At 47.3% G+C, this 27,610-nt stretch overlaps 1 protein-coding gene across 1 annotated transcript; it reads right to left on the minus strand.

The window, feature by feature from the left end:
* Positions 1 to 798: 798 nt before the first annotated feature.
* ass1 (argininosuccinate synthase 1) lies at positions 799 to 26,201 on the minus strand. The gene is made up of 15 exons (XM_018732793.1): positions 26,135 to 26,201; positions 24,725 to 24,834; positions 22,054 to 22,122; positions 21,778 to 21,966; positions 20,105 to 20,161; positions 19,475 to 19,549; positions 19,324 to 19,394; positions 19,090 to 19,120; positions 15,770 to 15,860; positions 9,895 to 9,979; positions 9,702 to 9,766; positions 8,576 to 8,707; positions 5,566 to 5,722; positions 1,450 to 1,515; positions 799 to 1,094 (listed from the first exon to the last, which is right to left on the minus strand). Exons 2-15 carry the CDS (start codon positions 24,824 to 24,826, stop codon positions 1,049 to 1,051), a joined length of 1,236 nt encoding a protein of 411 aa, XP_018588309.1. The 5' UTR covers positions 24,827 to 24,834; positions 26,135 to 26,201; the 3' UTR covers positions 799 to 1,048.
* Between the last annotated feature and the right edge of the window lie 1,409 nt (positions 26,202 to 27,610).

A 27,610-nucleotide genomic window follows, 5' to 3' on the forward strand; every position in this document is an offset into this window, starting at 1 on the left:
CTTGAAAAAATGACATTTGATATGAGCTGCCGGTTTCTGACATGGCAAGGAAATGTATTTTATTGCTACAATCCACGCCAGAACGCTTCTACAGTTGTGCGGTTGAGCTAAGTGCCTGACCATCTTCTGCCAAAAAAAAAAAAAAATTAACATTTGATCTGTGTGGTAACTAAAAAAAAAAATCCTGGAATATCTGGTCACCTTTTTGGAACTTCTTACATAAGCCCACATGATCACCCCCCCAAAAAAACTGTAACTTTTCCCCTTTGCTTTATGCATCTGTGTGTATTTGCAGTTTCTCGGTACACTCTATACCTCAGCGTTGCTGTGACCCCGTGCTGATCTGTTCTATGGTGTGCCAGTGTAAAGTCGCCTTCTCAGTGTTACCTCTTCCGGTGAAAAGATCTTTTCTCACGTTCTTCAAATAAATGGTGTGGCTTGTCAGATCAATCATGGTGACCATGGATGTTCTGCTCAAAGGTATCTCCACTGAGGTTCTTTAAGGTGAAGCTGGGAGTTTTACTCCCATCTGAGTGCTACCAGACTCCCAAAAGGATGCTCTGGTGAGTCACAAATGAGGGATAATTGACATGGGACGGGGACCATTAATTCTCCCATTTAAAGTCGCCTGCCTCTATATTAGGTTTCTCCATCGTCGTTTCCGAAGTCTGGCTCCACGGGAGCCACTGCCATCCCCATGGAGACCGCGGCACGTTGGTACAGAGGGACAACGCACTTCTCAGGTAAAAGATGGGCTCTCTTTTCGGTGAGGAAATAAGGGAAAGAAAGGAGGCGACGGCAAACAATGAAATCCTTTTATTGCAGCGCCAACTCCTCCACTTCTCCACATACTTGACTAAACTAGGCTTATCGTATCCCTCTCCTCCATCAACCCTACATCTACTGTAAAGCTCTAACCACATGCAAGCACTGTACTACAGAACGGGGTGCAGCAGGGGTGATGAAAGCGGAGCCCCTGAGGAGACCGGCAGCTGTGACGGGGATGTAGATGGGCGCCAGACCGGACCCCTGCCTCCGGTGACCCCTCTTAGCTTCTGAAGGAGTAGTTCTGCAGCCGGTTGTACTCTTTCAGCCTGCATTGGGTAGAGAGGGACGTTGATGGATGCAGAACACCTGACTTTTTTCTTAAAATGCTCACTTTCATTCGACAACACTTCCTATAAATAATCCCTAAAGTTGGGACTCTTCCCAGTTCTTGTTTGCACAATGAGAGATTAACCTTGGTTTTACAAGCTGCAACATGCAAGAAGGAGGAGAGTAATTTGTTCAGTATTTCTCAGAAACGCAGCGGAGAGATAGCGGAAGTCACACTATGCCATCTTGCTCACCGTCTACCTGCTTTATGTGCAGTTACCCTGAACACATGTACCACTGCATCCTGGGCATTGTCCTGTTCTCCGAACTATCGCCTAGCAACAGACTACAAACCTGACGGCGTTGATCTTGATGAATCCCGAAGCATCGCAGGGGTTATAGTCTCCCTGCACATCCATGCTGGAGAGAGAGAGAGGAGACATTCAGGGGTTAATCACTAAAATGGGAACATGGTGCAGGTTACTGTGCCGCATCACTTTAAGGGGAAGAATCACCTTTGAGACGTTTTGTAAGGAAAATACATAAACTATTATATTATTTATTCATGGGGTTGATCGTTTACTCCAAAAGCAACTTCCAATGTTTGGTTCACACATTAAGCTTAGAATGCACACACACGGAGTCTAAAAGCACTTGTCCCAAGTGGGGTCGTGGTGAACTGGAGCCTAACCCGGCAACAGGGGGCGCAAGGCTGGAGGGGGAGGGGACACACCCAGGGCGGGACGCCAGTCCATCGCAAGGCGGCGCCCCAAGCAGGACTCGAACCCCAGACCCACCAGAGAGCAGGACCCAGCCAAGGTCGCTGCACCACCGCACCCCCCCCCCCCCCCCAAGCTTAGAATTTACCCATTTATACAGCTGGACCCAAATGATTTACATTTCAGTTTATGCATTTACGGTCCGTGTACGTTGCATTCATTCGTTTTCGATTCAGAATTGAAAAACCAAAATGCAAATTACGATGCCATCATTCAATTTTTGTTTTAAAAAATGAAAAAGTTATGAAAAACGGCTTTTTATAGTTTCTGAGCGCACACACCAAAATACAAGGACTTGTTTATTAATCTTCTCTTTTCGTTGAATTGTACAAAGTGTAGAAATCAAAATCTCACACAATACCAAATATGACAAATGAAACGTACATCTCATCATGCTCTACCGCCACTTGTCAGCTAGAACTTCACGGTGCTTAATTAGCAATAAAACTCGTAAGTGGCAGCACCTAATAAAAATAAATCCTGCCGATTTTCTCGGTGGACATGTCATCCTCCCTTACGGTCTTGAAAAGCACCTAGTGATCCATATTAACACATGGATGTTCGATGAAGCTGCTGATGGATTCATTTATCGTTTTATGAAAAATAGATCTTTAGCAACACAGGGCAAGCTTTAAGCTGTAAAATTGGCTTCATTTAGCCAAAGTTTAATGTCTGTATTGTCGACATCTGTCAAATCCATCGGTGTGGACGTGTGTATGTGGGGCAGTGATCCAGCACATGTTTTGCAGTTTGTTGCTGCTCCATCCAGACCTGATGGAATATATGCGGTTTCAATTAGTTCACATGCGTGTTGTTCAATACCACCACAAAATGAAATAACTAAGTCAAAAAATAAGACGGCAAGAAACTATAAAGGAGGCATATTTTAAATATTTTACATTTTGAGCAAAAATGGTTTTGAAACATACTTAATTTATAATTTATCATTTTTAAAACGAAAAAGGAATGAAGGCAACACTCAGGGACCCTTTCCTCCAAAGCGACGTACATCTCATCGAAAACTAAAATACGTGCATTACATTAGCAGGAAGAGAGACGTGATTCTAAAGCAGTTTGTTACATTCCACCATATGAACCAATGCACAGTGCCTGATTTTCACCCATTTATACAGTCGGGTAATTTTTACTGTATCAATTCTGGGTACATGCCTTCATCAAGGGTAATACAGCAGGAGCGGAGATTCGAACCTGGTACATATACTTTGTCCTTCCCGAACCATATCTGATAGGATCTTCTTCAAATTGAAAAATGCAATTAGGATATATTGAAATTTCAATTCAAGTGTAGAGAAGCTCTTAATACCCCTTTTTACTAGCTTTTACAAAAAAGACTAAAACATTTATAACTGTTTTTTCATAACTTGTTTTCCCCCCCATCCCCTTTCCAGAGACACAGGGGTATAATGAATAATTAATACATCTGCATGGGATAAGTAAGTGTGATTGGCATCCTGATCTCACTGGGTATTTTTGGCGAGGTCCCACTGCACTTATTGATGAAGCGCCTCTGCCATAAATCCCGTTTAATGGAGATGGATACTCTGACGTCACTCATCTCCGCTCCGGGCTTTCACGGTAATGCCTAAGAAGTTGAGACATTGCGTTTGTGTGGTCAACATCTTGCCTCCGAGTCCATACCAAAGGGAGGGTAAAGGATATTCACGGACCATTCTGTTACATGAATGTTTTAGTTATGCTGTATGAATTATTCATTTTGCCAATTAAATCAAAGAGAGTGGTTAAATCTAAGTGTCTCCAGGTGTCTGCAGCGAGTACACGGTGCATATAGTCCTTTATAATGCGCAATACTTCTCAAATTCTGTCACCGAAAGCATTTTCGGCTAATTTCCAACGGGTGTCTTGAACCTATCGAGAAAAATGGCATCAACTGGGCGGCTCTGGCTGAAGCAGAAATGAAAGCGCACACACAGCCTGAAACCACTTGTCCCAGGCAGGGTCACGGCAAGCCGGAGCCTAACCCAGCAACGCACGGAACGTAAGGCTGGAGAGGACACACCAGGACAGGACACTAGCCCATCACAAGGCATCCCCAGCGAGACTCAAACCCCAGACCCACCAGAGAACAGGATCCCGTCAAACCCGCTGCGCCACCGCGCCCCCGAAATGAAAGCACCACCCAATCCAACTGCTGTTCGAAGAGCTGAGAGAAGGAGCCCTTAGAGAGTCAACGTGTCCTTATTGAAAATGAACTGAGTGGTGAACAGCTGGTAGCATCGTGGTTAGAGCTGTGCCATTGAACCCAAATGTTGCAGGTTCAGTCTCTAGCTGCCATACCCTTCAGCAACACAGTTACCTCAAATTTCTCCAATAAAAATGATCCTGCTTACCTATTTATACAATAGGTAAATAACTAGACACCATAACACCATAAGTTGCTTCAGAGAAAAGCATCAGCTAAACGACTACTATTTGCCTTTTTTCTTTTTTTTTTAAATTTTTTTTATTTTTTTTAAATGACTGGTGTTCTCTCTGCTTGCGCCAAATGGTTCGTGTGACATCATCGCTTGGGGCCCTTATTGAAGCCGTCATATATCCGCCTGCTGAAGATTGATGGTCGCCTCGGCGAGATCACTACCAAGCTAATGACCGCGTGAGCCACATCCTGTCCACGGCGCGTCGTGGGAGGTCATGGCGAAGCAGCGTGAAATGCGGAGGCGCTACGACCAACGCGAGGTCCCTCTCGCAGGTGGCTGAGGAGGTCTTTGTTGGTTAATGGGACATCTCGGTGTGACCATCTGCTCTATTCGTCCCCATGTCCCCTAAAACGCCGCCCCTTAGGATGACCCGGCTAGCCTGCGGCAGAGCAACACGACACCCGGCAGACGCCAGGCGCACCATTACGAGCAAAAGTCCAAGACGAAGGCTTTCATCTGCGCTCCAGGCAACTCCGACTGGTGTGAAAGAGCATCATTCCTATCGGATGGGTGGAGCGGCTGGGGCAGGAGTCATGGAGGATTTCATACATTCACCCAAACCTTAACCTGACCTCAGACCCCGACTCAGTCCCAGTGGTCCCTGACCCAAGATCGTGACCCAAATGAGGGTTGCGTGACGGTCTCAGAAACATACATATTACAGTGTTACAATTGGATTACTTCATTGGCACAATGTTAAAAATGACTGAAATAGTAAGTGAAATAGAACACCTTTGGATAATAAAGCACCCATACGCGCTTAATATCGCTCCAGTCCGTTTATGTCTAAAGCTCGGGCATCGAGAAGACCAGTGAGGAGTCTGCTGTTCAGAAGCATCGTATCTGAATGTAATATTACAAATGATGCTGAAATTTTAGCAAACCAAAAATGACATATGGACAATCCGAGAACATCTCTCATTGTATAATAAAGCATCATTTTCGTCTATATTTCTTTTTTCATCCTGCCCAGCTAAAAGCTCTTGAATGAATGAAGCTGGGGGCGCGGTGGTGCAGTGGGTTGGAGCGGGTCCTGCTCTCCAGTGGCTCTGGGGTTCGAGTCCCGCTTGGCGTGCCTTGCGACGGACTGGCATCCCGTCCTGGGTGTGTCCCCTCCCTCTCCAGCCTTTCGCCCTGTGTTGCCAGGTTAGGCTCCGGCTCCCCGCGACCCCGTATGGGATAAGCGGTTTCAGATGATGTGTGTGTGAATGAAGCTATAGGAATGAACAGCTCACCTCACAAGCTCCTCGTTGTACGGCGACTTGGGGGACTCTCGGCCTAGGATGTACACGTGGCCCTTGAGGACAGACACCTGCACCTTCCCCTCCACGTTCTCTTGCGACTTGGCGATGCAGTGGCGGACAAACTCACACTCCGGGCTGTACCAGAATCCTGTGGGTTGCAGGCAGGCAGGGAGTGAGGGGATGGGGTATGAAACAGGGACCTTGATAGCCAGCAGAGAAGCCAAAATTAAGAGTTCCTATCTATCTGCCAGGAGGTAAAGGATGTGGTACCCTGTTAATACTGCCTCGGAGCTTTTTTAAAAAAAAAAAAAAAAAAAGCAACATGCTTTTGTCCAAAGTGACATACAACTCAAGGCTAAAAAGCGTACCAACAAACAAAGAGCTTTAGACACAGACAACGTTATTGATGCACAGCTTATGTGTATCATATCACCATGTTGGTGGTTCAAATCACTCAAGTAGCTGCCTGTAGAAGTGAAATTCAGCTAGCAAATACAAAGAAAATCATAGCAGATGGTGTTTGGCTCATTGATAGAGCTGTCGGGAGATCAGGAGAGAAATTGGTCTGAAAGATGGGCTTGAGACCCTTCTTGAATGCTGGGAGGATTCAGCAGCTCTGAGGGACAGAGACAGTTTGTTCTACCACATTTCTGAATTTTCATTTTTTAAATGTGTCCCGAGTTGGTCCGCCAGGCGGTCGGAGGTTGAGGAGTGCAGCGCTCACACTGAGGTGTAGGGAATTATCAGGTGCTGTAGGTACCGGGTTCCGGTCCTTCGACCGACTTGTAGCCCTTTTGTAGCCAGACGTTTGAGATGGGCAGTCAAAGAAGCCAGTTGAATGAGACAAGGAGGAGGGGACACACAGGACTAAGCTATGGCTCCACTTTACACCCTACTACTCGTTTCAAAATATCACATATGAACGTTTTCTGAATCTAGGTATCAAAGATGCACAAGGCTGACCGGCTCATGAAAAAACAAAGGTCAATGGTACCAATTAGGAGGCACAGTTTTCTGATGTGCCCCCTAGTTCAGGGTGGGTGGACTAGAGGGGGCATGCGCATAAGGGCTTTTCCCCCTGAACATTAATGATCCACTATTAATGATCCCGCTGAGCATCTCACACACACACACAGGCTTCCCTGTCGCCGTGTTTCCAGGTGAGCTCCACATTCCCATCCCCGATGGCAATGCCCCCCGCAGGCGACGGGACAGCCGAGACGAGGGACACGCCCCTCTCGGCAGGGGGCTTTTCAGTCTCCGCATCTGCCTCAACCTGCTCCCTCGAACCCGTCACCCCCCCCCCCCTTCCCAGTTAATCTGTCCCTGTAGGTTAAAACAGCCCTGGGACACAGCAAAATGTCATTTCCTTTTCCTCTTCTGACCGAAATCCCCTCCAGGGAAGTTGGAACGACCACAATTTACATCACTCTTTCATAAGTACAAATACAACTGAGCGCAAACGCTTGTAAAAATTTCTACTTAAACTACATATCTACAAAATTCACTATACTGCTAAACTACCTCTACCTTTTACTGAATGGAAATTTCTACAGACTCAAAATTCTTGGTCATATCATCTCATTGCTACTTCTCACATCTGTATTTGAATCACCACATCATATATGTACCATGTTCATTGTTTACATTATATCTACATTTATTAATTTAGCTGATGCTTTTCTTCAGAAAGTTACCTATTCATATAGATGGGTCATTTTTACAGGAGCAATGCAGGCCAAGTACCTTGCTTAAGGGCATTACAGAAGGAGCAAGATTCACACCTGAAACCTTTGGACCCAAAGGCAGCACCTCTAATCACTGCACTACCAGCTCCATTGTATTACACCAGAGCCTGTGTATACTGAAACTGCAATAAACATTAACTTAACTTCTGAGGATTGTAGGACACAGACACAAAAATACAACCTATTGCCATTAGGAAGATCCTAATAGGAGTAGCAAGGAATGTCATAATTGTCACATTTTAAGGCTAATGAGTTTAATCTTTCCTCTCACCACACCTACATGGCTGTTCCTACCAGTGGGACCCCCCATCCTGTCCTCCGGTGCGGCATTAGCCTGTCCATCCCATGTGGGCCTCATTACAGGGGCTCCATAATCACCCGCTAATAGGGGATTCCATTCAGGGGTTGGAGGAGTTAGGGACCCATGGCTCCCTGAAAACAATGGCTCCCCGAAACCTGATCCAGGTCACTCCAGCGGGGGGTCCAATCCACAGGTGGCCTGGAGTGGAGTATCAGCTGGCGACAGGCGGGACGAGCCCACTTACACTGCAGTGCTCCGCCTGATCTCCAGTAGACCATGATAAAGGTTAAGTGGCAGGTTATGCAAGGTTATTATTATTATTATTATTATTATTATTGAATTATAGTAAGGTGACCCCCCCCCCTTTGACCAAGGCAGATTAGAACAGAACACTAGATACACTGCACAAAACTACGTACAACCGTGTATCTATCCGCAGTGTAACACTCACACACAATAAAGGCAACTCGAAGTCACCAATCCACTTAAAACACATCTTTGGATTATGGGAGGAAACCAGAGCACCTGGAAGAAACCCACACATCACAGGAAGAGTATGTAAAATACATGCAAACTCGAATCCACGTCCCAAACCACGAGCTAGGGACACCAGCGCTACCTGCTGTGCCAACATGCTTGGCTCGACAATAAAGAAAACCGAGCTTAAACAAGGCAGGGCAGAGAGGCCACCAGTAAACCAGAACCATATTTCACATGGCTTCCGGTAGGAGAGAAAAAAAAAAAAAACACAAAAAGGATGCAATTTGAGATAAACTCCAAATATTACATGTACATACCAGTTCCATTCATCTGTTTTTATTCTCACATAAATTGCTCTGTAATCCTCTCTCACTGTTAGTGTAGTTTTCACGGGATCAGGCAGCGCGTCTCGAACCCAAACACGTACGGCAAGGACAGGATGGAGGTGTCACCTGGTAACAGTGCCACCTACCATTGTAAACGAGCTCGGAGAAATTGATCCCCAGGCCCTGCTTGATGCGACGCACTTCCCTGTCCATGGTGAAGATCTCCATGTCCAGGTGGGCATGGTACAGGATAGTGCCCCCCGGGGTCTCGTAGATGCCTGGATGACGACGAGGACAGGAGAAAGCAGGAGTGAATGAATACGGTAATAAGAACATGACCATAATGAAATGCTCTCACAGCAAGGTGCCGTACTGAGGGTCTGAGACTAAAGCCCCGGAGCGAAGGACAAAAGAAGCCGTCTCCGCACCAGCGACGGAGGCCGAGCCGATCTCGGATCGGCCGTTTCCGAACCGCGGAACTTGGCCCACGTAGGGTGGACGCGAGCAGGTCTTAAAGACGGCTTCTAACACTACTCCGAATAAGGAGAACAAGTTCTTGTCGAGCACTGAATCCACAAAGGCTGCGAATGACTCTTCCGCGTGCATCAATAGCGCGTGGGGTCGACAGAAGGGGTCAGGGTTGAAACCCTCCACCGAAACCTATACTTAACATGGCGTAAAAAGCGGTTAGGAGAAAACCCCTAGTCATTGCTAGTGGTGTCATAGGAGTCACTGCTGTGCTCCGTGTTAAATACCATGGTAGGTGGGGCAGTTGCCACAACTGTAAACACTGTAGCACCTGAGAGCACTAAAGGTCCGACGAATAAGCAAAAGTATACGCAGATCACGAAGAGAAGTCACGGAGAATCGGTCGGCACTGGCATCGTTTTCATTCACACGCGCAAAATAATTTTACTTTAGAGTGGGGTAATTTTTACTGGAGCAATATATGGTCAATACCTTGCTCAAGGGTGCCGCAACAGGAGGTGGGAGTTCAGTTGACAACTGCTGAGCCCAGAGGTGACGGCTCTAACCACCACGCCACCCTGCTGCCCTATTCATCCGTTCAGTGCACGCCCGTGCCCAAGCGACTAAGGTACGCTAAAACACGGTCTTCATTCAGCCGTTTACACCTACTTTTTCCACTTTACCGGTTCAGGGTAAGGACTTTGCTCGGGCGCTACAGCGGGAGCAGGGATGCGAACCCAGAACCGTCTAAATGCAAGGAAACGTCTTAAACCGCTATGACGAATCGCAGGGTCGTCCGCTTACCTCTGCACTTCATGCCGATGAACCTGTTCTCAACTATGTCGATCCTCCCGACGCCGTGTCTCCCGCTGTGGGGGGGGGGGGGTTCACAGGGGTTCAGTTACACGGTTGAGGACACGCGCTAGTCTGCGGCGCAAACTTTACGAGCGAAAGGTAGGTAAGTAACTAACGACGAGGCTGCAAGGCGCACGCTCACCCGATCTCATTGAGGTAGGTGAAGATCTGCAGAGGCGTGGTCTTGGATGTCCCCTCCTTGAGGTGCGTCACCTTCACCGGAACCCCTGCGGCAAGGACAGAGCGCGACAGGAACGCGCCGAATGAATCCGCCGCACGAACGTCCGACTTACGAACAACCCGCGGTTGCGAACCGCTCCCTTACTGACCGGAAGTTCATTTGTCACCCTTAAGTAACAATCAAATGAAAACTTCACAATTAAGCCCGTTATATTAAAAATCAGAGTAACTGTACGTAGGACGGTTTGAAATAAACGGGCGCTACTTTAACGCGAATCAAAACATTGCCTGTCCGCAGCGGTTCGTCGGCTCGTGAGCTCGCAGTAGGACAAAGAGTCGATTCTTTTCCCGTTAACGTCTCATGTGTTACAGTATCTGGCTTTTTTTTTTTGTTTGTTTGTTTTTACCCTCCTAACCATGGCACCAAAGCGTAAATGTGATGCAAGTGATGGTGATGCATCAAGGAAAATGAAACAATCACAACTGAAACTAAAGTGGAAATAATGACGCTAAAGGTGAAATGCCAATGAACACTGGAAAATGCAAAGCAAATCTCTCTCTCTCTCTCTCTCTCTCTAGACACCCTCCCCCCAACGTTCTCAAACCCACCTCGCTTTACTCTTCCAAGTCCTGTCCCTCATCGTTCTCCAGTCCCATTCCACGTCACTTTGATAACAACCGCCCACCTTGCGCTTCGACCACGATTTCGGATCCTGGCCTCTGTTCGGTTCGCCGATCGACCAACCATTCGCCCGTCCCCGACCACAAGAACGCATCTAGTCCTTTGATTCTGAATAAATGATCCCGCACTTGGGTCCAGCCTCCCCAGTCTCCTCTGCTCATCATGACAGTAGTCACATTTATTACCATCTCTTTCTATGTCTTTCTCTATTATAAATACTGTAGTTACATTGGTTATTATTGTTATCATCATTACATTGTTACATTGTATTATTATTATTGTATTGTTATATTAAAGATGTTCTAGTGTATCCAAAGTGTTTGTTTAATGTTTTTTATGCATAGAAAAGTACACGATATACTATATACTAAGACAAACATTTGGCAAACTGACGTTAGACACAAATCGTACCTAACTGTTCCGCCTTATGTACAAATCCGATTTAATAGGGCTGAGGACACAGGACTCTTCACAATCTGGGAACTGCCTGTATTATCCTCACATTTTTGCTTGCTAACTATTTTAAATTTAAAAAAAAAAATCACTTCAATAGAATCAGAAACTAAAGGGTCTGTAAGCAGAACAACATTATTTTAAATAAAACCGAGTGGCTGGCACTCAACGAGAATCAGCTGGTGGTGTTGTGGTTGCAGCTGCTTCAGGTGGATCCAGAGGTTATAGGTTCACAATCCCCATCCAGTTATGCTACCCTTGAGCAAAGTACTCACCCTAAACTCTCTCTCTCTCTCACACACACACACACACACACACACACACACACACTCCCTCTCTCAAGCTGCTTGTCCCATGCAGGGTTAGCCAGAGCCTAACCCAGCAGCACAGGGCCTAAGGCTGGAGGGGGAGGGGACACACCCAGCATAGGATGCCAGTGTGTCACAAGGAACCCCAAGAGGGACTTGAACCCCAGACCCGGCAGAGAGCAGGACCCCATCAAACCCACTGTGCCACCATGCCTCCCCTCACCCTAAACTACTACGGTAAAATTGCCCAGCTGTATAAATGGATAAATAACTGTAAAGATCTTAGAACTTCAAGCTGCTCAGGAGAAAGGCACCAGCTTAATCAATAAAATTTAAGAAATATGACCAGCTGAGGGGGTGCGGTGGCGTGGTGGGTTGGACCGGTTCCTGCTCTTCAGTGGGTCTGCGGTTCGAGTCCCCCTGGGTGTCCCCCCTCCCCCTCCGGCCTTATGCCCTGTGTTACCGGGTAGGCTCCGGTTCCCCGTGACCCCGTATGGGACAAGCGGTTCTGAAAGTAAGTGTGTGCGTGTGCGTGTGTGTGTGTGTGTGTGACCAGCTGATGTTTTCACGCAACAGACGGAGTGCTCGTCCTTAAATGTTAGGAACAAGCGTCGGCATTCAAAAACGATGTAATAAGGTTGATGCGACAGCTGTTGCAAGTCAAGATCGCCATAAATCAAGGACCACCTGTAAATGTAATCGTTAAAAGTGACTATGATTTATTCATTTATTTGAAGCTTTTCGCTAAAGCCACTTATGACATTAGATTTGTACACTGATGTACTTAGAATGACTTGAGAAGCTGGGTAATTTGTACAGTGCTGGTTCAGGGTAAGTGCCTTGATCAAGAGTGGTGGAGTGACAGCTGGGATTCGAACCCACGTCCTTTGATCGCGAAGGGCAGCTTAAACCACCACCTTCGCATTAACTTCCGTGCTCGGGAACAATTAGTACGACGCGCCTCGCCAGCACGGTCCAGTCATCGCCTACATCCGCGACGAACACGAAAGGCATTTTACGCACGTGTGTGAAAATGTACGACCCGCGATGCCCGCCGAGCGTAAGCGAGAGAACCCCCCCCCGCAGCACTACGAGCACCGCGAGGACTCCCGCTTCTCACATGCGCAAAAAAAAAAAAAAAAAAAAAAAAAAAGTCCTAAAGAGTCCTCACTGTGCTAATAATTAGATTAAAGGTCCAAATAAAGGAGGTGTCGCTGTCAGGACGCACAATCGGAGCTGCGTCTCCTTCCCAGGCCGCGGAGGGACGTTCTCAAGGACCCTGCTCGGCCCCTTCTACGGCTCGAGGTGAGAAAGGACACAAAGGGCCGGCGGACACAGTTGTAGGAAAAATTACTGCGTCCCGTCCCGCCGCACCCCCTCCCAGCCCCTCATAATGCGAGGGAAAGAAAGAGCGAGAGGAGAAGAGGGGAAGGGGGGGGAGAGGTGCTGTGGAGGAGTAAAACTAATCGTTGAAGAGGGAGGATAATGCGTTCCCCCTCCGCTCACGCACTGAAGGAATTTTGGAGGAAAAAAAAGAGGAAAATTAAAGTTGCAGATCTGCACTCCCCAGCCTGGCTCATTAACATATAAGCGGGGAACTTATATATGTAAATACTTTGACCCACCCACCCCCCGCTGCGAACCCCCCCCACAAAAGGGAGGCGATGGAAAACGCTATGAAATTATCGCTTTACTTGTCACTTTAATTAGTTTCTCGCCGTTCAGCCCGGATTTGGTTCCCCCTGGGAATTTGGTTAAGCTTTGGTTCGTGGGTCGCTACCTTCGACCGAGTTAGAACACGTTCGGAGTCGTCACGTCCAAAGCCGCAATCGTCCAGGTTAATAATAATAAACTTAATAGTGCAATGAGACAGACTGGATGCATTATGGGTTAGACTTTGTAAAAATGTGAGGCGCACCTATGATAAAAGGAAAATGATTTGAAGCGTATTTTATTTCCACATCTTTGTGAAAATATTAAAAGGGCAGCAGGTTTCGCAGCGATTACAACTGGAAGGTAAAAATCCCAGCTTGTACTACAAGGTCTCAACTGATACAGTAATAAATGCCCAGCTGTGTAAATGGGTAAATATTTATAAATAGCTTATTATATAAAACATGGGTGGCACAGTGGTGCAGCGCCTGGGTGGTGTGAGAGGATGTGGGTTCGATCCATGCTCAGTCTGTGTGGAGTTTGCACGTTCTCCCCATGTCCGAATGCGGCCCATCCGGGTGCTCTGGTTTCCTCCTACACTCCAAAGACATGCCGTTCAGGTTCGCCCATAGCATGCGAGTGACAGGGAGAGTGTGTTCCACTGATGGATGAGTGACCCATTGCAAGTAGTGTATCTAGCAGTGTAAATCACCTTGGTGAATAAGGTGTGTGGGCTGATGACACTGCATAGAGTTTGTTTGAAGTCGCTTTGGGGAAAAGCGTTTGCTAAATAAATAAATGTAAAACTGTTATAAATCACAATGGATCAACCAACCAACGTCAACAACTGCTTGTCCCGAGCGGGGTCACAGCGAGCCGGAGCCTATCCTGGAAACACAGAGCCCAAGCCCAAAGGGGGACGGGACACACCCAGGACGGGATGCCAGTCTGTCGCAAAGCACGCCAAGCAGGGCTCGAACCCCAGACCCGCCGCACAGCGGGCACTGGCCGAACCTGCCTGCCCTCCCGCCCATTTAAAACCCCAGAAAATAATTTACCTCCCCAAACTCCAGTTTCGCTGTCGACCGTTCACTCATTGAGGCCATAAACACGTGCGGCGTCCCTCACCTTGTCACGGAACGCCAACGCTCACAAAGGTCAGAGACGGACTGTAAACGCCGCGGAAGCGAGTTGAACTAATCGGATTCCGCCCTCCTATTCCATTCCGGTGCGCTTTAACCTCCGCGTCCGCTCGGCTACGAGCGGAACGTTTAGAGAAGAGATTTTTAAACAAAATGCAAATAAAAAGAAAAGCGGAAATTCATTAGGAGACTCGCTGCAACTTGAGCGGCCAACGCACCGGAACGCGTCTGTAGACCGGCCACACGCTGTGCACTTAGGACTCGAAGCGAAAATGTGTCCACGGACTGACGTCAGTGGAATATCTGATGGTCAACGGAAAGTCCAGAGGAGTCTTTTACGCTCAGCGAAACCGCTACGGACAGGAGCTTCCTGCATTCCTGCTAGCGGTTAAAGAATTTCCGACACGAGCGTGCATGAGGCAGCACTCACGCTCAGCGCCGTGCGAAGGCACTAACGGAGCCCGGTCAGCAACGATCAACCGAAAATTCATTGCCCCCTCCCCCCCCCCAACCGCCCGTGATGTCATGGGATTTGCGCCCCTTCCGCTCATCCCCCGCTTGATCCCAAAGCTAATGGACGAGGAACGGTCAAAGCTCTGCCGAGGGGGGAGCGGGTGTTGACCCCCCAAGTCTCGTGGTGGTTCCCAAAGAAGGCTCCCTGCACCTACCCGCTTCCTGTTCAGTGGCCGAAGACTCAAGGTAGAAGGCCTTGCGACTCACTTGGGGGGAAAAATAACATCACGTGACATTCGATCGCTTTAAGTAGGTGCTCGCTTTTAACTGACCCGCTTATTCACACCAGCACGTTAGATTTTATCCAATCGACGACTTTGACAATCATTATTAATCATTCCTGAGCTGATGATTTTGTCTCACGGGGCCCGGGTGGCGCGAGAGAACGTGGGTTTGATCCCCGGTCCGTCTGTGAGGAGTTCGCATATTCTCCGTGTCTGCACGGGTTTCATCCGGGTGCTCTGGTTTCCTCCCACAGTCCAAAGACATGCTGTTCAGGTTCCCCCATAGTGTGTGAGCGACACAGAAAGAGTGTGTTCCACTGATGTATGAATGAGTGACCCAACATAAGTAGTGTATCTAGCAGTGTAAGTCACCGTGATGAATAAGGTGTGTGGCCTGATAACACTACAGAGAGTTCATTGGAAGTTGCTTTGGAGTAAAGCGTCTGCTAAGTGAATAAATGTAAAAATGATTTTGTCCAAAGCAGTAGGTTTGTGCACTAATCTACTTACAGTGATTTACACATTTATTCTGCTGGCCAGTTCAGGGTAAGTACCTAAAGCAAGACTACTGAGAGCAGGAAGGGGACTTGAACCCAGAACCTTTCAGTGCAGGGTGATGGCTCAAACCACTATGAAACCTGCTCAGTTTAAGTTTAATCAACTGAGGAGCAACAAAACATGTGAACCCCCCCCCCACCTGGAAATCAAGTGCAGAAGCCAGAAGGGCACATGTGTGCTGCTCTACTTCATACTTTCTCCCCTTTATATAAATACGTCCGGAAACCGCACGGTTAATGATGCGGTACCTTAATCGCTACGCCACCTGCTGCCCTACGAAAGAGTGCCGAGGAGAGACCCGCACCTTTGCTGAACTCGATCTCCAGAACATCAGGAGCGCTGGGAGAGTCCTCTGGGTTCTTGGTCATGCAGAAGATGTCCGAGGGGGGGTGGTTCTGCAAAACAGCAGCGCACCTCGTGACGCACCGTCCCGCCGCCGTGCCTCCGCCGACACAACAAAACATCAAAAAGCAAACAGAGAAAACACGCTTCATTTTCTTTCTGCCATCTGCAGAGCTAACCTTGTTATCCAAACTAATTTTCTTATTGCTTCCCATGTGGCCTGTAAATTCCTGCATTATCACTTATTCATCGTGCTGATGCTTTTCCCACAAAGCGACTTACAGATACTCGCAATGATTTGCCCACGGACACAGGAGGGTAGTTTTTACAGCATCAATTCAGAGTAAATACCTTGATGGAAGGTGCTGCAGTGGAAGCGGGATTCGGAACTGTGTTTGTTGGAGATGTGATGTTCTAACCACCAAGCTGCTTTGCCTCTACGCTTTGATTCTCTCTCTCTCACACACACACACACACACACACACACACACACACACACACACACACACACACACACACACACACACACACACACCATCTGAACCGCCCATCCCATACGGGGTCGCGGGGAGCTGGAGCCTAACTCGGCAACACAGGGCGGAAGGGACACACCCAGGACGGGACACCAGTCCATCACAAGGCATTCCGAGCGGGCCTCGAACCCCAGACCCACTGGAGAGCAGGACCCGGGCAAACCTGTTGCGCTGCCACGCCCCCCTTTGATATTTTCAAACATGTACATTTATTAACTTACCTGACACTTTTCTTCAAAGCAACATAAAGAGTGATTTACCTATTTCTGCAGATGGGTAATTTTTACTGTATCAATTCAGGGTAAGTATCTTGATCAAGGGGATTTAAACCACGGACCTTCAAGCTCAAGGCCGCAGCATTTTTCTATGAACCATTTCATATGAACGGACACGTGCGTTACACGCGGTGCGCCGACGCGCACGAAGCTGTTCGGATGCTCGTCGCCCCGGTCTCACGGTGCGGCTTCAGAGAAAAAGGGGTGCAGAGATGGAGGAGGAGGAGGAGGACAGGGAAGCGAGGCGAGATGGAGAGGCAGGATCAGACCGAGACGAGCGACGTCTCTACGGAGATGGTCTGGTCCGCGTTCGCGGTCCTGTTCGCCTCTCCTAATGGGATGCTGGCTGACCGCATGGCTTCTGGGCCAATGAGCCAGCAGTTTCCACACATCTCTGCCGCGGTGCAAAGGGCTTCCTTGTTAAAATATTAATTGTTTAAGTGAAGTATGCGGGGTTAAAAAGGCACGAATGAGGGTGATGAAGGTAGACGGGTGCCGGTCAACGCGCCCAGGCAGCCTCCCGAAGAACGGTTGCTCTTGGGTTCTACAGGAGGAGGGCGTGTGGCTCAGATGGGACTCCTAGTTTACGACCCACGGCCTTTTACTGTCCTGCTAAGAAGGCAAGGAAATCCCGACGGGACGGTGTTACGAAGGTCTAACTGCGTCCGGACAGTGTTCCGCAGACCCGGCCTGGAGGTGTCCCATCAGCATGGGAAAGAGGTTAAATCCCACAGTTTAGACACTTAAATCCCTCACACACTGTAAATTATTCCCAAAAGAGACCACTGCCAAATCAAATACAGTTGTACCAAGAATTACGAATGTTTGCATTCCACACACGCAGTCTGAAACCGCTTGTCCCAAGCGGGGTCGCGGTGAACCGGAGCCTAAAACGGCAATACGGGGCGCAAGGCCGGAGGGGGAGGGGACACACCCAGGACGGGACGCCAGTCCGTCGCAAGGCACCCCAAGCGGGACTCGAACCCCAGACCCACGGGAAGGCAGGACTGTGGTCCAACCCACTGCGCCACAGCACCCCCCATGAGTTCTGAAAATACCAAAACATTTTTCCGTATATTTCTAATTGTCTGTTACACACCGATCTATTACGGTGGAGAAATGTGGTGCACTTCCACGCCCGGCCAGCAGATGGCAGTAAAATGCACTCAGACTACAAGTGTGTGACCACCTTCATTCAACTCCCTTCCACAGTGTTTATGGTGCATTGCGAATGTCATGCTGGCCACCAACGATAAAGGTGATTAAAACTGCGCACATTTACGGGATGAATCAGACTGAATCGCAGTCATCTTAAACGAGTTTTCGTTTTAATGCCGTTCCAAGTTAATAAGTACAGTAATATACGTTGACTCAGCGATGAAAGCGACTTTGGATTTAGGAACAAATGGACTTTCAACTCCGGCTGCGTGCATAAGGCGAGTAGTCAGCGTAAGTATGAAGGAATTAAATCATAAAGTTCAAATATTACGCAATCACTGCCAGTAAAACATCTCATGTCATTTTCCATATAAATCATAGTAAATTCCTTAACCATGGCACCGTGCAGATACTTCGGAAAGATTTTATGAGAAAATTTGCTAATATTTACTGGAGGGACACTTTACCGCACCTAGTTTATTTGGAGCCACCGCGTGCAAATATTTGTCTACAGTTGAGCTCAGCCGCTGTGTATTGTTCGTCATCGCATAATGAGCGTTTATGGAGAGCAGACATCTCGTCTTTCGTTACTGTACATTCCTGCACTGTGAAAATGTGGTGGTGGGGGGGGTGGGGGCACGGAGAGGGTTCAATGCCTGAACCCGGGCTCGTCGCGCACAAAGGGCCGGGCTCCCCCACCCTCGACACGTCCTCCTATTGGGAGGCCCGTCGCCCGGATCCCCGGCCTTTGTCGTCGGTGACACTCTGGTGTCACGGTGTCAGAGCGAAGAGCGCGCCACCCCCCCCCCCCCGCCCACGTCGCAGCCCTCCGTTATGGAAGAAAGACAAAGGCCCTGGAAGGAGGTCCAGAGGCAGCTGACCGCGTAGCCCCCGGCCCCCAGGAACGCTCCCATGAAATTGGCAATTATCCGAGCCATCCCTGACAGACCAGAGTCTGTCTCTCCCGGGCCCTTCCCAGGCTCTGTGCGTGCGCGCTACTCTGTGTGTGTGTGTGTGTGTGTGTGTGTGTGTGTGTGTGTGTGTGTGTGTGTGTGTGTGTGTGTGTGAGAGAGAGAGACAGAGCGAGAAAGAGAATGAGAGAAAGAGAAAACGCGACCGGATGGGTTTATCACAGGCCATGACAGCAGCCAGGCCATCAGTTCCATCACCTCTGACCTTTCTGACTCCCCTCTGTACTGGAACATCTGAACACCATGTGGACGTCTATGTTCGCCATCCCTTTCCCCCTTCAACCGATTCATTTCAAACATCTGAACTGCCGTAAGCGAATCCGAGTCCATCTCGGTCAGGATTACCTTGGGATTTTCCAGGATCCCCGACTCATAGCTGGAGAAATAAAACACATAACAGCGGTTAAAGATGGAACTCGGTGCGTTTTTAATATTTCCCAGTTGTGACATCAGGATTCTTTTAAAGATCCTTTCTCTGAACTTAACCCGAAACCAGAATCAATAATGCCGTGGATCTCAGGTTACAGGGAAGCACCCAGTCTTGTCTGCCACAGGGGGGGCACGTGACCCAATACCCACCTGATGTGCATCAGGTTGGCATCCATGCTCCACGGTGCTTTGGGGGTCGCGGGGACTGGGATGCCGTGTTTCTGCAGGTGTGCAGGGAGACAGTTACAGTATATAGCAACAGCCCAGACCCACACGCACACAGGTAGGGTGAACAGGATACCTGAGCATAATCCATCAGATCCTTCCGGCCTTTGAAGCGGTTGTAGAACTCTGGGATCCTCCATGGAGCGAGGATCTGGAGAGATGGAGGAGGAATAGTCTAACAGGGGCTCAAAAGGCCAAATCATAGGCTAGGATATGAAATGGTAGTATTTTTTAACCCACACACACACACACACACACACACACTTTCAGAACCGCTTGTCCCATACGGGGTCACGGGGAACCGGAGCCAACCCGGTAACACAGGGCGTAAGGCCGGAGGGGGAGGGGACACACCCAGGACAGGACGCCAGTCCGTCACAAGGCACCCCAAGCGGGACTCGAACCCCAGACCCACCGGAGAGCAGGACTGTGGTCCAACCCACTGCGCCACCGCACCCCCATGTATTTTTTAACCCATGCATGGAAATTCATATTTTAGGATGGGAAAACAAAAAGCAAGTCAAGAGCACCATCTCACGAAAGAGTGTCTGTGCCTTTGGCATAAAGGGAAAAGTGACCGTGTCACGGTCATTATCGCCGAGCTGCTGTGCAACACCTGTCCAGCAGGGGGCGCCTGTTGGCACCGCTGGCAGACTAGGCTCCGCCCACCTGCCCAACCACGGGGCACCTGTCAACTGCTACTCACCTGCACTGAAGGGTAGAGGGCGTAGCAGGTGAGCTCGAACCGAATCTGATCATTTCCCTGCAGGAGAAAAAGGTACAGTCAGCTCCTCATCAATGTCACTGCCAATTCATGTATTATTTTTTCTTAAAATCTGACCCTAAACCTTAAATGTCTGGTTACACATTTATACTCCCTTATGTGTGATTTAAAGGAGAAAAACAACTGTAGGTGTTGACCTCTTTTTATGCTCCAAAAACCCCCATTCTTCTCATCACCGGGTCAGGTGGCGTCACAAAATCTCCACCGAACCAATTTCATTTTATAATTTGTGTGTTTTTGCTGCTATTGATTAACACTCTCAATCTTCGTAACAACTCACTCCTTTAATTCACACCCAGCGGAAACAGCCATTGATGTCCTGCTGTGCTGTGCCGTCCTCTAGTGGCCTGACTGGACATTTCCTACATCAGTAGTAAGTGCTGTTCTGAGGAGGGAAGCATCCACTTTATACTCCTTCATTCAGCAGACACTTGCAGCAACACACCCATTTATGTACTTGGATAATTTCACTAGAGTAATTTAAGGTAAGTACCTTACTTAAGGGTACTACAAGCAGAGAGGGGATTTGAACCTATAACCTTGGGGCCTAAAGGCAGCAGTTCTACCAACTACCCTACCAGCTCTCAGCAGGGCCACCATTAGGAGTGGGTTACATTGTACCTGATACATAAGATAACTTAAAATCCTTGAAATCATTCAAAACGAATAAGGTTTAATTCAATCTGTAAAAAAGTCTACATGTACAAATATACTACAGTACATAAAGCTATATATATATGTATTATCATGACCAGCATAACAGACTAAGGCTCTAGCATAAAAATTCTGGCGATCCCTTACTACTTTTCTTAATTCAGATGGCCCTTCTCTCCGCAGTAATTTACCATATTAAGCTACCTACAGTTATTTACCCCTTTACACAGCTGGGTAATTCTACTGGAGCAGCTGAAGGCAAGTAAAATGCTCAAGGGTACTACAGCAGGAGATGAAAACTGCTTTTACCACTACACTGCCAGTTATCCCTTCTACTGAAAGTAAAGTATTGTATCAACATGATAAACTAATAATAATAATAATAATAATAATAATAATAACAAACAGGTGCCAATCTGTGTAACTTTTTAAATAATAATAATAATAATAATAATAATAATAATAATAATGATAGGGTGGCACGGTGGCGCAGTGGGTTGGACCACAGTCCTGCTCTCTGGTGAGTCTGGGGTTCGAGTCCCGCTTGGGGTGCCTTGCGATGGACTGGCGTCCCGTCCTGGGTGTGTCCCCTCCCCCTCTAGGCCTTACGCCCTGTGTTGCCGGGTAGGCTCCGGTTCCCCGTGACCCCGTATAGGATGAGCGGTTCTGAAAATGTGTGTGTGTAATAATAATAATACAGATGCCAGTGTGTAACTTTTTAAATAATAATATTATTATTATTATTATTAAGAAGAAGAAGAACAGGTGCCAGTTTGTGTAACTTTTTAAAGAATAATAATAAAAATAAAATAATAATAAAACAAGTGCCAGTCTGTGCAACTTTTTAAATAATAATAATTATAGACTGGCACCTGTGATTATCATCATTATTACTATTATCCGCTGCTCCTTTTTCATGACATTTTCAGCTCCCAGAACACCTTTCCTGTAGCTCCGTGAGCGACGTATTGCGCCCCTTCCTGGCGGGCAATGAGGACTTGGCGACGCGCGATGCACGGCCGCGCGATGGAGGTGCCCAGCAAGTAGCGGTCCTCGTAGATGGCGTTGGCCTGAACGGACGGCCAGATGAACTCCTCCACGAACTCAGCCCGCAGGTCCTCGACGAACACCTGGCGGGAGGATGACGGTTTAACTGAACGTTTTCCGCATCCCGCTAGCCTGCCCCACCCCAGTCCAATCTGCGGAGCACGCCGTACCTTCTTGGCCCCAAGGCTCTCCGCCTTCTTCCGTGCAGCATCAAAGTCCTCGTCCTGCCCAATATTGGCCTGTTGGGAAAGAAGCCAATTAGCCCAAAGCTCCAATATCCGCCACACATGTGATGCTTATCCTCCTGAGGGCCAGCAACAAAATTTTAATATATTTTGAGAATTTCCACATCTCCCAAGCTCCATCCACAAACATGTGGCATCAATGAAAAGCACAGATTGTCCTCTCCAGGGTACTTTAGGATTCAGCACTGACACGTAGAGTTTGGGAGATTGAAAACGTGTCCTGTAGAGTGGACAGAAGCTACTGGCCGTGCCTCGGTGGTTTATTTACACATTTTTATATGCGTAAAGCACAAACTTTTCAGCTCTTGGCCTTTTATGATAGACTAAAAAGCCTAAATCAATCCTACAAAACATTATGAAACTACTGTTAATAGGTCAGGTGTCAGATTAACATTCAGATGGAAAAAAAAAAAAAAAAAAAAAACAAAATGAACCCGAATAAAAGTACGTTTAGAAACAAGAACAAAAATATCTCAAGTAAAAAGTCAGGGATGGGTGCAGTGGCACGGAGGGTTTGGCTGAGTCCCGCTCACTACCGGGTCTGGGGTTTGAGTCCTGCTTGGGGTGCCTTGTGATGGACTGGCGTCCCGTCCTGGGTGTGTCCCCTCCCCCTCCAGCTTTGCACCTTGAGCTGCCAGGTTAGGCTCTGGTTCATCCCAACCCCACTCAGGACAAGCAGTTTCAACCAGTGTGTGTGTGTGTGTGTGTGTGTGTGTGTGTGTGTGTGTGTAAAAAGTCCTTTATAATTTACCTTAACAATATTGGGCTTTTGTGAAATATGCAGAAGCACAGGGACTATATTACAAGGTATCTTCTGTATACTGATATGATAAAGGAATGAATCAGTCAGAGAAAAAAAACAAAAGGACGATATTTAGTTAGAGAAATGCAATTATGCAACTGAATAAATCTGACCGGAGCCAGAGCCTCTCCTCACCCTCCATCACGGGTTTCTGATCATATCTCGGCCCCGAGGGTCTGACTGGGCTTAATTTCGCGGAAGATCTAACAGACCCGGTTGCTCCGGAATTCCTAATTCACTTTCCGGCAGACAGCCTGGCCCATTATCAGGCAGCGGTTCGACGAAACAAAGGCCGCTTGTTTTTCCTCCCTCAACAAAACCTGCTCATTAACAGTTTCTCTCTCGGGGGAGTAATTTCTAAACTCCTTCTGTTTAATAATATTCCACAGAAAACTTAATAAACGCACCGGGTCACCCTTTGGTTTTCCTGAGGTGAGTCATAAACTCTATACTGTTAATCAGTAAACAACTTAACACTTGTCTTACATTTACATTTATTCACTTAGATGCTTTTCTCCAAAGCAACTTCCAATGAACTCTATGTAGTGTTATCAGCCCACACACCTTATTCACCGTGGTGACTTACACTGCTAGATACATTACTTACACTGCGTCACTCATCCATACATCAGTGGAACGCACTCTTTTCCAGCAAGAAATAGAAGCAAAGAAAATAGATTATTTTTAGCTGCATATTTTTCACCCATATTTCTTTCCGTTGCGGAGTGAAAACGACCTGCGTTTCCCCACCAAGCCCATAGATGGCAGTAAAACGCACCCAGGGAACGTGACTAAGACCGCATTCGTTCAACTCGTTTCCACCATGTTTACAGCTGCGGTCTGGTGTTCCGGAGCACTGAACAGAAGTTTGAGTGGAGAGGTTCTTTTAATTTTTAGTCATTTTAATTTAGTTTTATTAAAATTTATAAAAATGTTAAAAGGCTTATCAAGTATTTATGTATTTTATCTATATTTGAGAGTTAATAGAAGGTTTTTCAGAAAAATTTGAGCAACATTTAAATGATTTTGACTTGGTAGGAAAAGTGACTTTTGAATTACAAACAAACTGAGTTATGAACACTTCTGGTACCAACTGTGTTCGTAATGTGAGGAGTCACTATCCTGGGAAAGAGGCTCTGACTGGACTAATGAAAAACTTAGCGCAATACAACGACGCACGTGATCTAGGTTTAACGGAAATGGGTCCGACACAGTGGTATCACGCTGGTTCACGGCACGCTCCTTAGGGCTTTGTTTGGCGCTGCTGTTCAGGCAGATCGCTATCGCAGCGTTGAACGACAACGCACCGTGCTCTGGGGATTGAAGCGCCCAGAGCAGGCGGGACGCTCACTGTCATCGCTCCGCTGCCTTACTCTGCGACAGTCAGACCCAAAACCAACAAAGTGTCACGTGTGCGTGTTTGTGTGTATGGGTGAGCCCCTGTGTGCCAGGGCTGAGAAGCCCCCCGCCCCCATGTCTGTGGCCCATGGTGGGACCAGATCTGCAGCGTGAGCAAATTTCTCAATTGCCATCTGCCCTCAGGGTAAGGCAGTGCCCCGCTTGAAACACAAAAGACATCTGCAGCGGGACCTCAAACCCTGCCCATGCAGGCCCACCACACCCTCCTCCCAAAATTCAACAGCAGTCCCCCCCCAGTGGAACGCACAATCTGCACCTTTAAGTATTGATTGTTTGTTTGTTTGTTTTTCCTGCGGGTCTTTGCGCTGCACACATTCATTGCCGGTCAAACCTTGGGTGGACGACCTGGATCTCGACGTGGGCGAAACCCCTTACCAGGTAAGCAATGACATCGTAGCCCTGCTCCTTGAGCCACACCAGGATGCAGGAGGTGTCGAGCCCGCCGCTGTAGGCCAGAACCACGGTGCCCTTCGACATGACTGTGGCTACCGGGGGCGTCGGGAAGCAGCAGGACGGCGGAAAGAAGAGCAAAGCGGGGGGAAATTAACACGTGTGCCGCCCCGTGAGCAGCTGACAGATATCATCGCATAAGAGGGTGGCTGATGATTTATCATCCCCAAATCTAATGTGAGACACTTTGGAGTCTCATGTCAGCACATGGAAAAAGCAGTTTACATACGTGTGACAGTACATACACGTAGTACACATATGTGATCTATTGCATAAGTCACTTCACATCTCTGGCCCCCAGTAAATAAGCACATATGAAGCATGTTGGGTGGGTGGAGACCAGCAGTTTGCAAGATCTAATCCCAGAGAACAAACCTAAAAGGAGAACTTCATTCACTACCAAATAACTGTGTCTCATATAAAAGAAATAACAATAATATTAATAATATCAGATGCCAATTAAGAAATAAGGTACTTTATAAATATTGTGCCCTATTTTAGGAGTTATTCATTAACATATTCGACACAATACATATTTAAATGATAAATTACTGGTTATTTCCTTAGGTAACACTCTTCTTCACCCGTTCGCTCAATATTTTACTGGAGTAATTATTCAGGATAAATACCTTGATAAGAGGTACTCCAGTACTACCAGCAAATGGAACTCGACCCAACGACCTTTAGGTAACAGGATCACATCCCTCTGCACTGCCATTGATTTTCAGTAATCGATACGTACAGGTAAATTACAGTGTCCCAACGAGAGCGCGCGGGTGATGACGAAACGCCGACATGATGACGTAACTCCTCCAGCGAAGTACATCATCAGTCACTGCACGCGCACAGATTTTGTACAAACCGGGAGGCTCCGCAGTGAAAACGCCTCCTCTCGAGACGGAATTCTGTTAAAACTCCGCATCGCGCCAACTTATTATATTTCACCCACCAGGCATTTCGCGTTCTTTTGGTCAACGCCGAAAAAAAAGCTAGAAAATACCCTGCTGTCCAAAAAGTTATATTTAAAAGAGAAAAAAAAATCAATATGGCAAGTGTGATTTAAACTACTCTGTGATGATGAAATCTGTCCATTAATTTATTGGAGCGAACTGGTCAAACTGGAAACGCGTGCGAACGACACAGTAAAAGTGTGGTAAATGACACGCCTCGGTCGGATCGAAGATTTTGATGAGAATCGAAGTTACTAGTTAAGTTAGTCGACGTTTTTGATTTACACGACGTGTCAAAGACCGGCGAATAAGCCACCCGCACGCGCAGGTGACCACAAAACCCTTCGCGTTTTACCGTCTAATCCACGTAGTAAGAAATTCTTACCCAACAGATATCTGAACTGCTCTTTATCTTCCCACTCGAACCTGCGGCAGAGCCAGTTTACCGTAACTCCACGGTACGCCACTTTTAAAGAGTGGATTGTGGGCGGGAATCGCAACGGAACAGGAACCAATCAACGCGCGAGAATCTTTCCGTGACATTTTATTGTTGGGTGGGAGGATTCGCGGTGTCCAATTGGAAACCAGTGTTTTAAATATGGGCGTGGCTACGGTCATGGATATTTATCAATATTCCACAGGTCTTGTGTAGCGGAGCGTGTTATTATTTACTTCGCAACGATTTAATTGAATAAAAAACACACTTCTTTGTAAATCATTGGTTCAGATGGGGTCCATGCCGTAAATATCAAATTAGACCTGTTGGAAGACATGTGATGTATGCAGTAAATAACATGTACACGGCGTTTCATTTTTTTAGTTACATAATAAAACATCTTCGACAACGAATTCATACAAAACAGGAGCATTTCTGCGGAAATTAAATGACATGAAAGCTTGCATTTGTTTCTTATTTTGTAGAAAACCGGTGCATCTGGATTTTACTGTGTTATTAATCTGGGTCTGTATGAATAAACTAGATTAAGATTTGCCTTCTGCTGAAGGCTGATTAATATTTTTCCATCCACTCATTTCAGGAACTACTTGTGCAGCTCAAGGGTCACCATAAAGTACACACCCATGAGGCAAGGTACACCTTGAACCATTCCAGAGGCAATCACACACACAAAGGGCAATTTAGAGTCACTGGTTCACCTCGAACGTGTCTATGGAGTGTGGGAGGAAACAAGAGCACTTGCAGGAAAGCCACACAAACATGGAAGCATGACATAAACTGAACCAAACTCAAACCCACATCTGAACCCAGGATCTGTGAGATACCAACTGCACTGCTGTGTCACACTAGTTTGGTTATGGTTAGTCTTCTATGCTATTCTCATTGGGTTAAGGTCTGTGTTTTTTGAGATCGCTCAACTGAAAACAACGGGCCGCCGGCTGAGCAGTAAAGCAAGACATCTGCAGGCCTGCATCGGCGATGTCCGTTTCGCACCAGTTTGCAAAAGCTCTTCCTTCCCTTGATTTTTCTCATAAAGAGCTGTCACATTGCAGGAGTTCATGTTCATTGGTTCGGGGCCCACATGTCACCCTGGCTTATCCTGCAGATGCTCAGCAGAGCGACTTACGCATTCATGGAGCCAGCTGTCATCTTCATAACATCACGTCAAAGGAAACCGTCCCACCACCAAAAACACAAGTTGTGCTGGCATGCTGGAATGTCACAGCTTAATCCAAGTTATATCAGGGTGAAGGATTGCTAGTGTCTTGAAAAGCAAAACATGCCATCAATGTGTTATATTCTTCATTTTTAGTGCTTATTTCCAATATTCCTTGCCAAGGAATTCAGATCAAACATAGAAATGAAAGGCTTCTTCCAAAACACTGCAACTACTACTACAAAGTA

This window comes from Scleropages formosus, chromosome 6, assembly GCF_900964775.1.
Source record: "Scleropages formosus chromosome 6, fSclFor1.1, whole genome shotgun sequence".
In the NCBI taxonomy this organism is placed as follows: domain Eukaryota; kingdom Metazoa; phylum Chordata; class Actinopteri; order Osteoglossiformes; family Osteoglossidae; genus Scleropages; species Scleropages formosus.

Coding starts and splice junctions, on each gene's coding strand:
- ass1 (XM_018732793.1), bottom strand. CDS start 24,826: ATGTCGAAGGGCACCGTGGTTCTGGCCTACAGCGGCGGGCTCGACACC. Junction 21,967..22,053: donor AGAGCCTTGGGGCCAAGAAG/GTACGGCGTGCT, acceptor TCCTCCCGCCAG/GTGTTCGTCGAGGACCTGCG. Junction 9,980..15,769: donor GGAGATCGAGTTCAGCAAAG/GTGCGGGTCTCT, acceptor TCCTTGCCGCAG/GGGTTCCGGTGAAGGTGACG.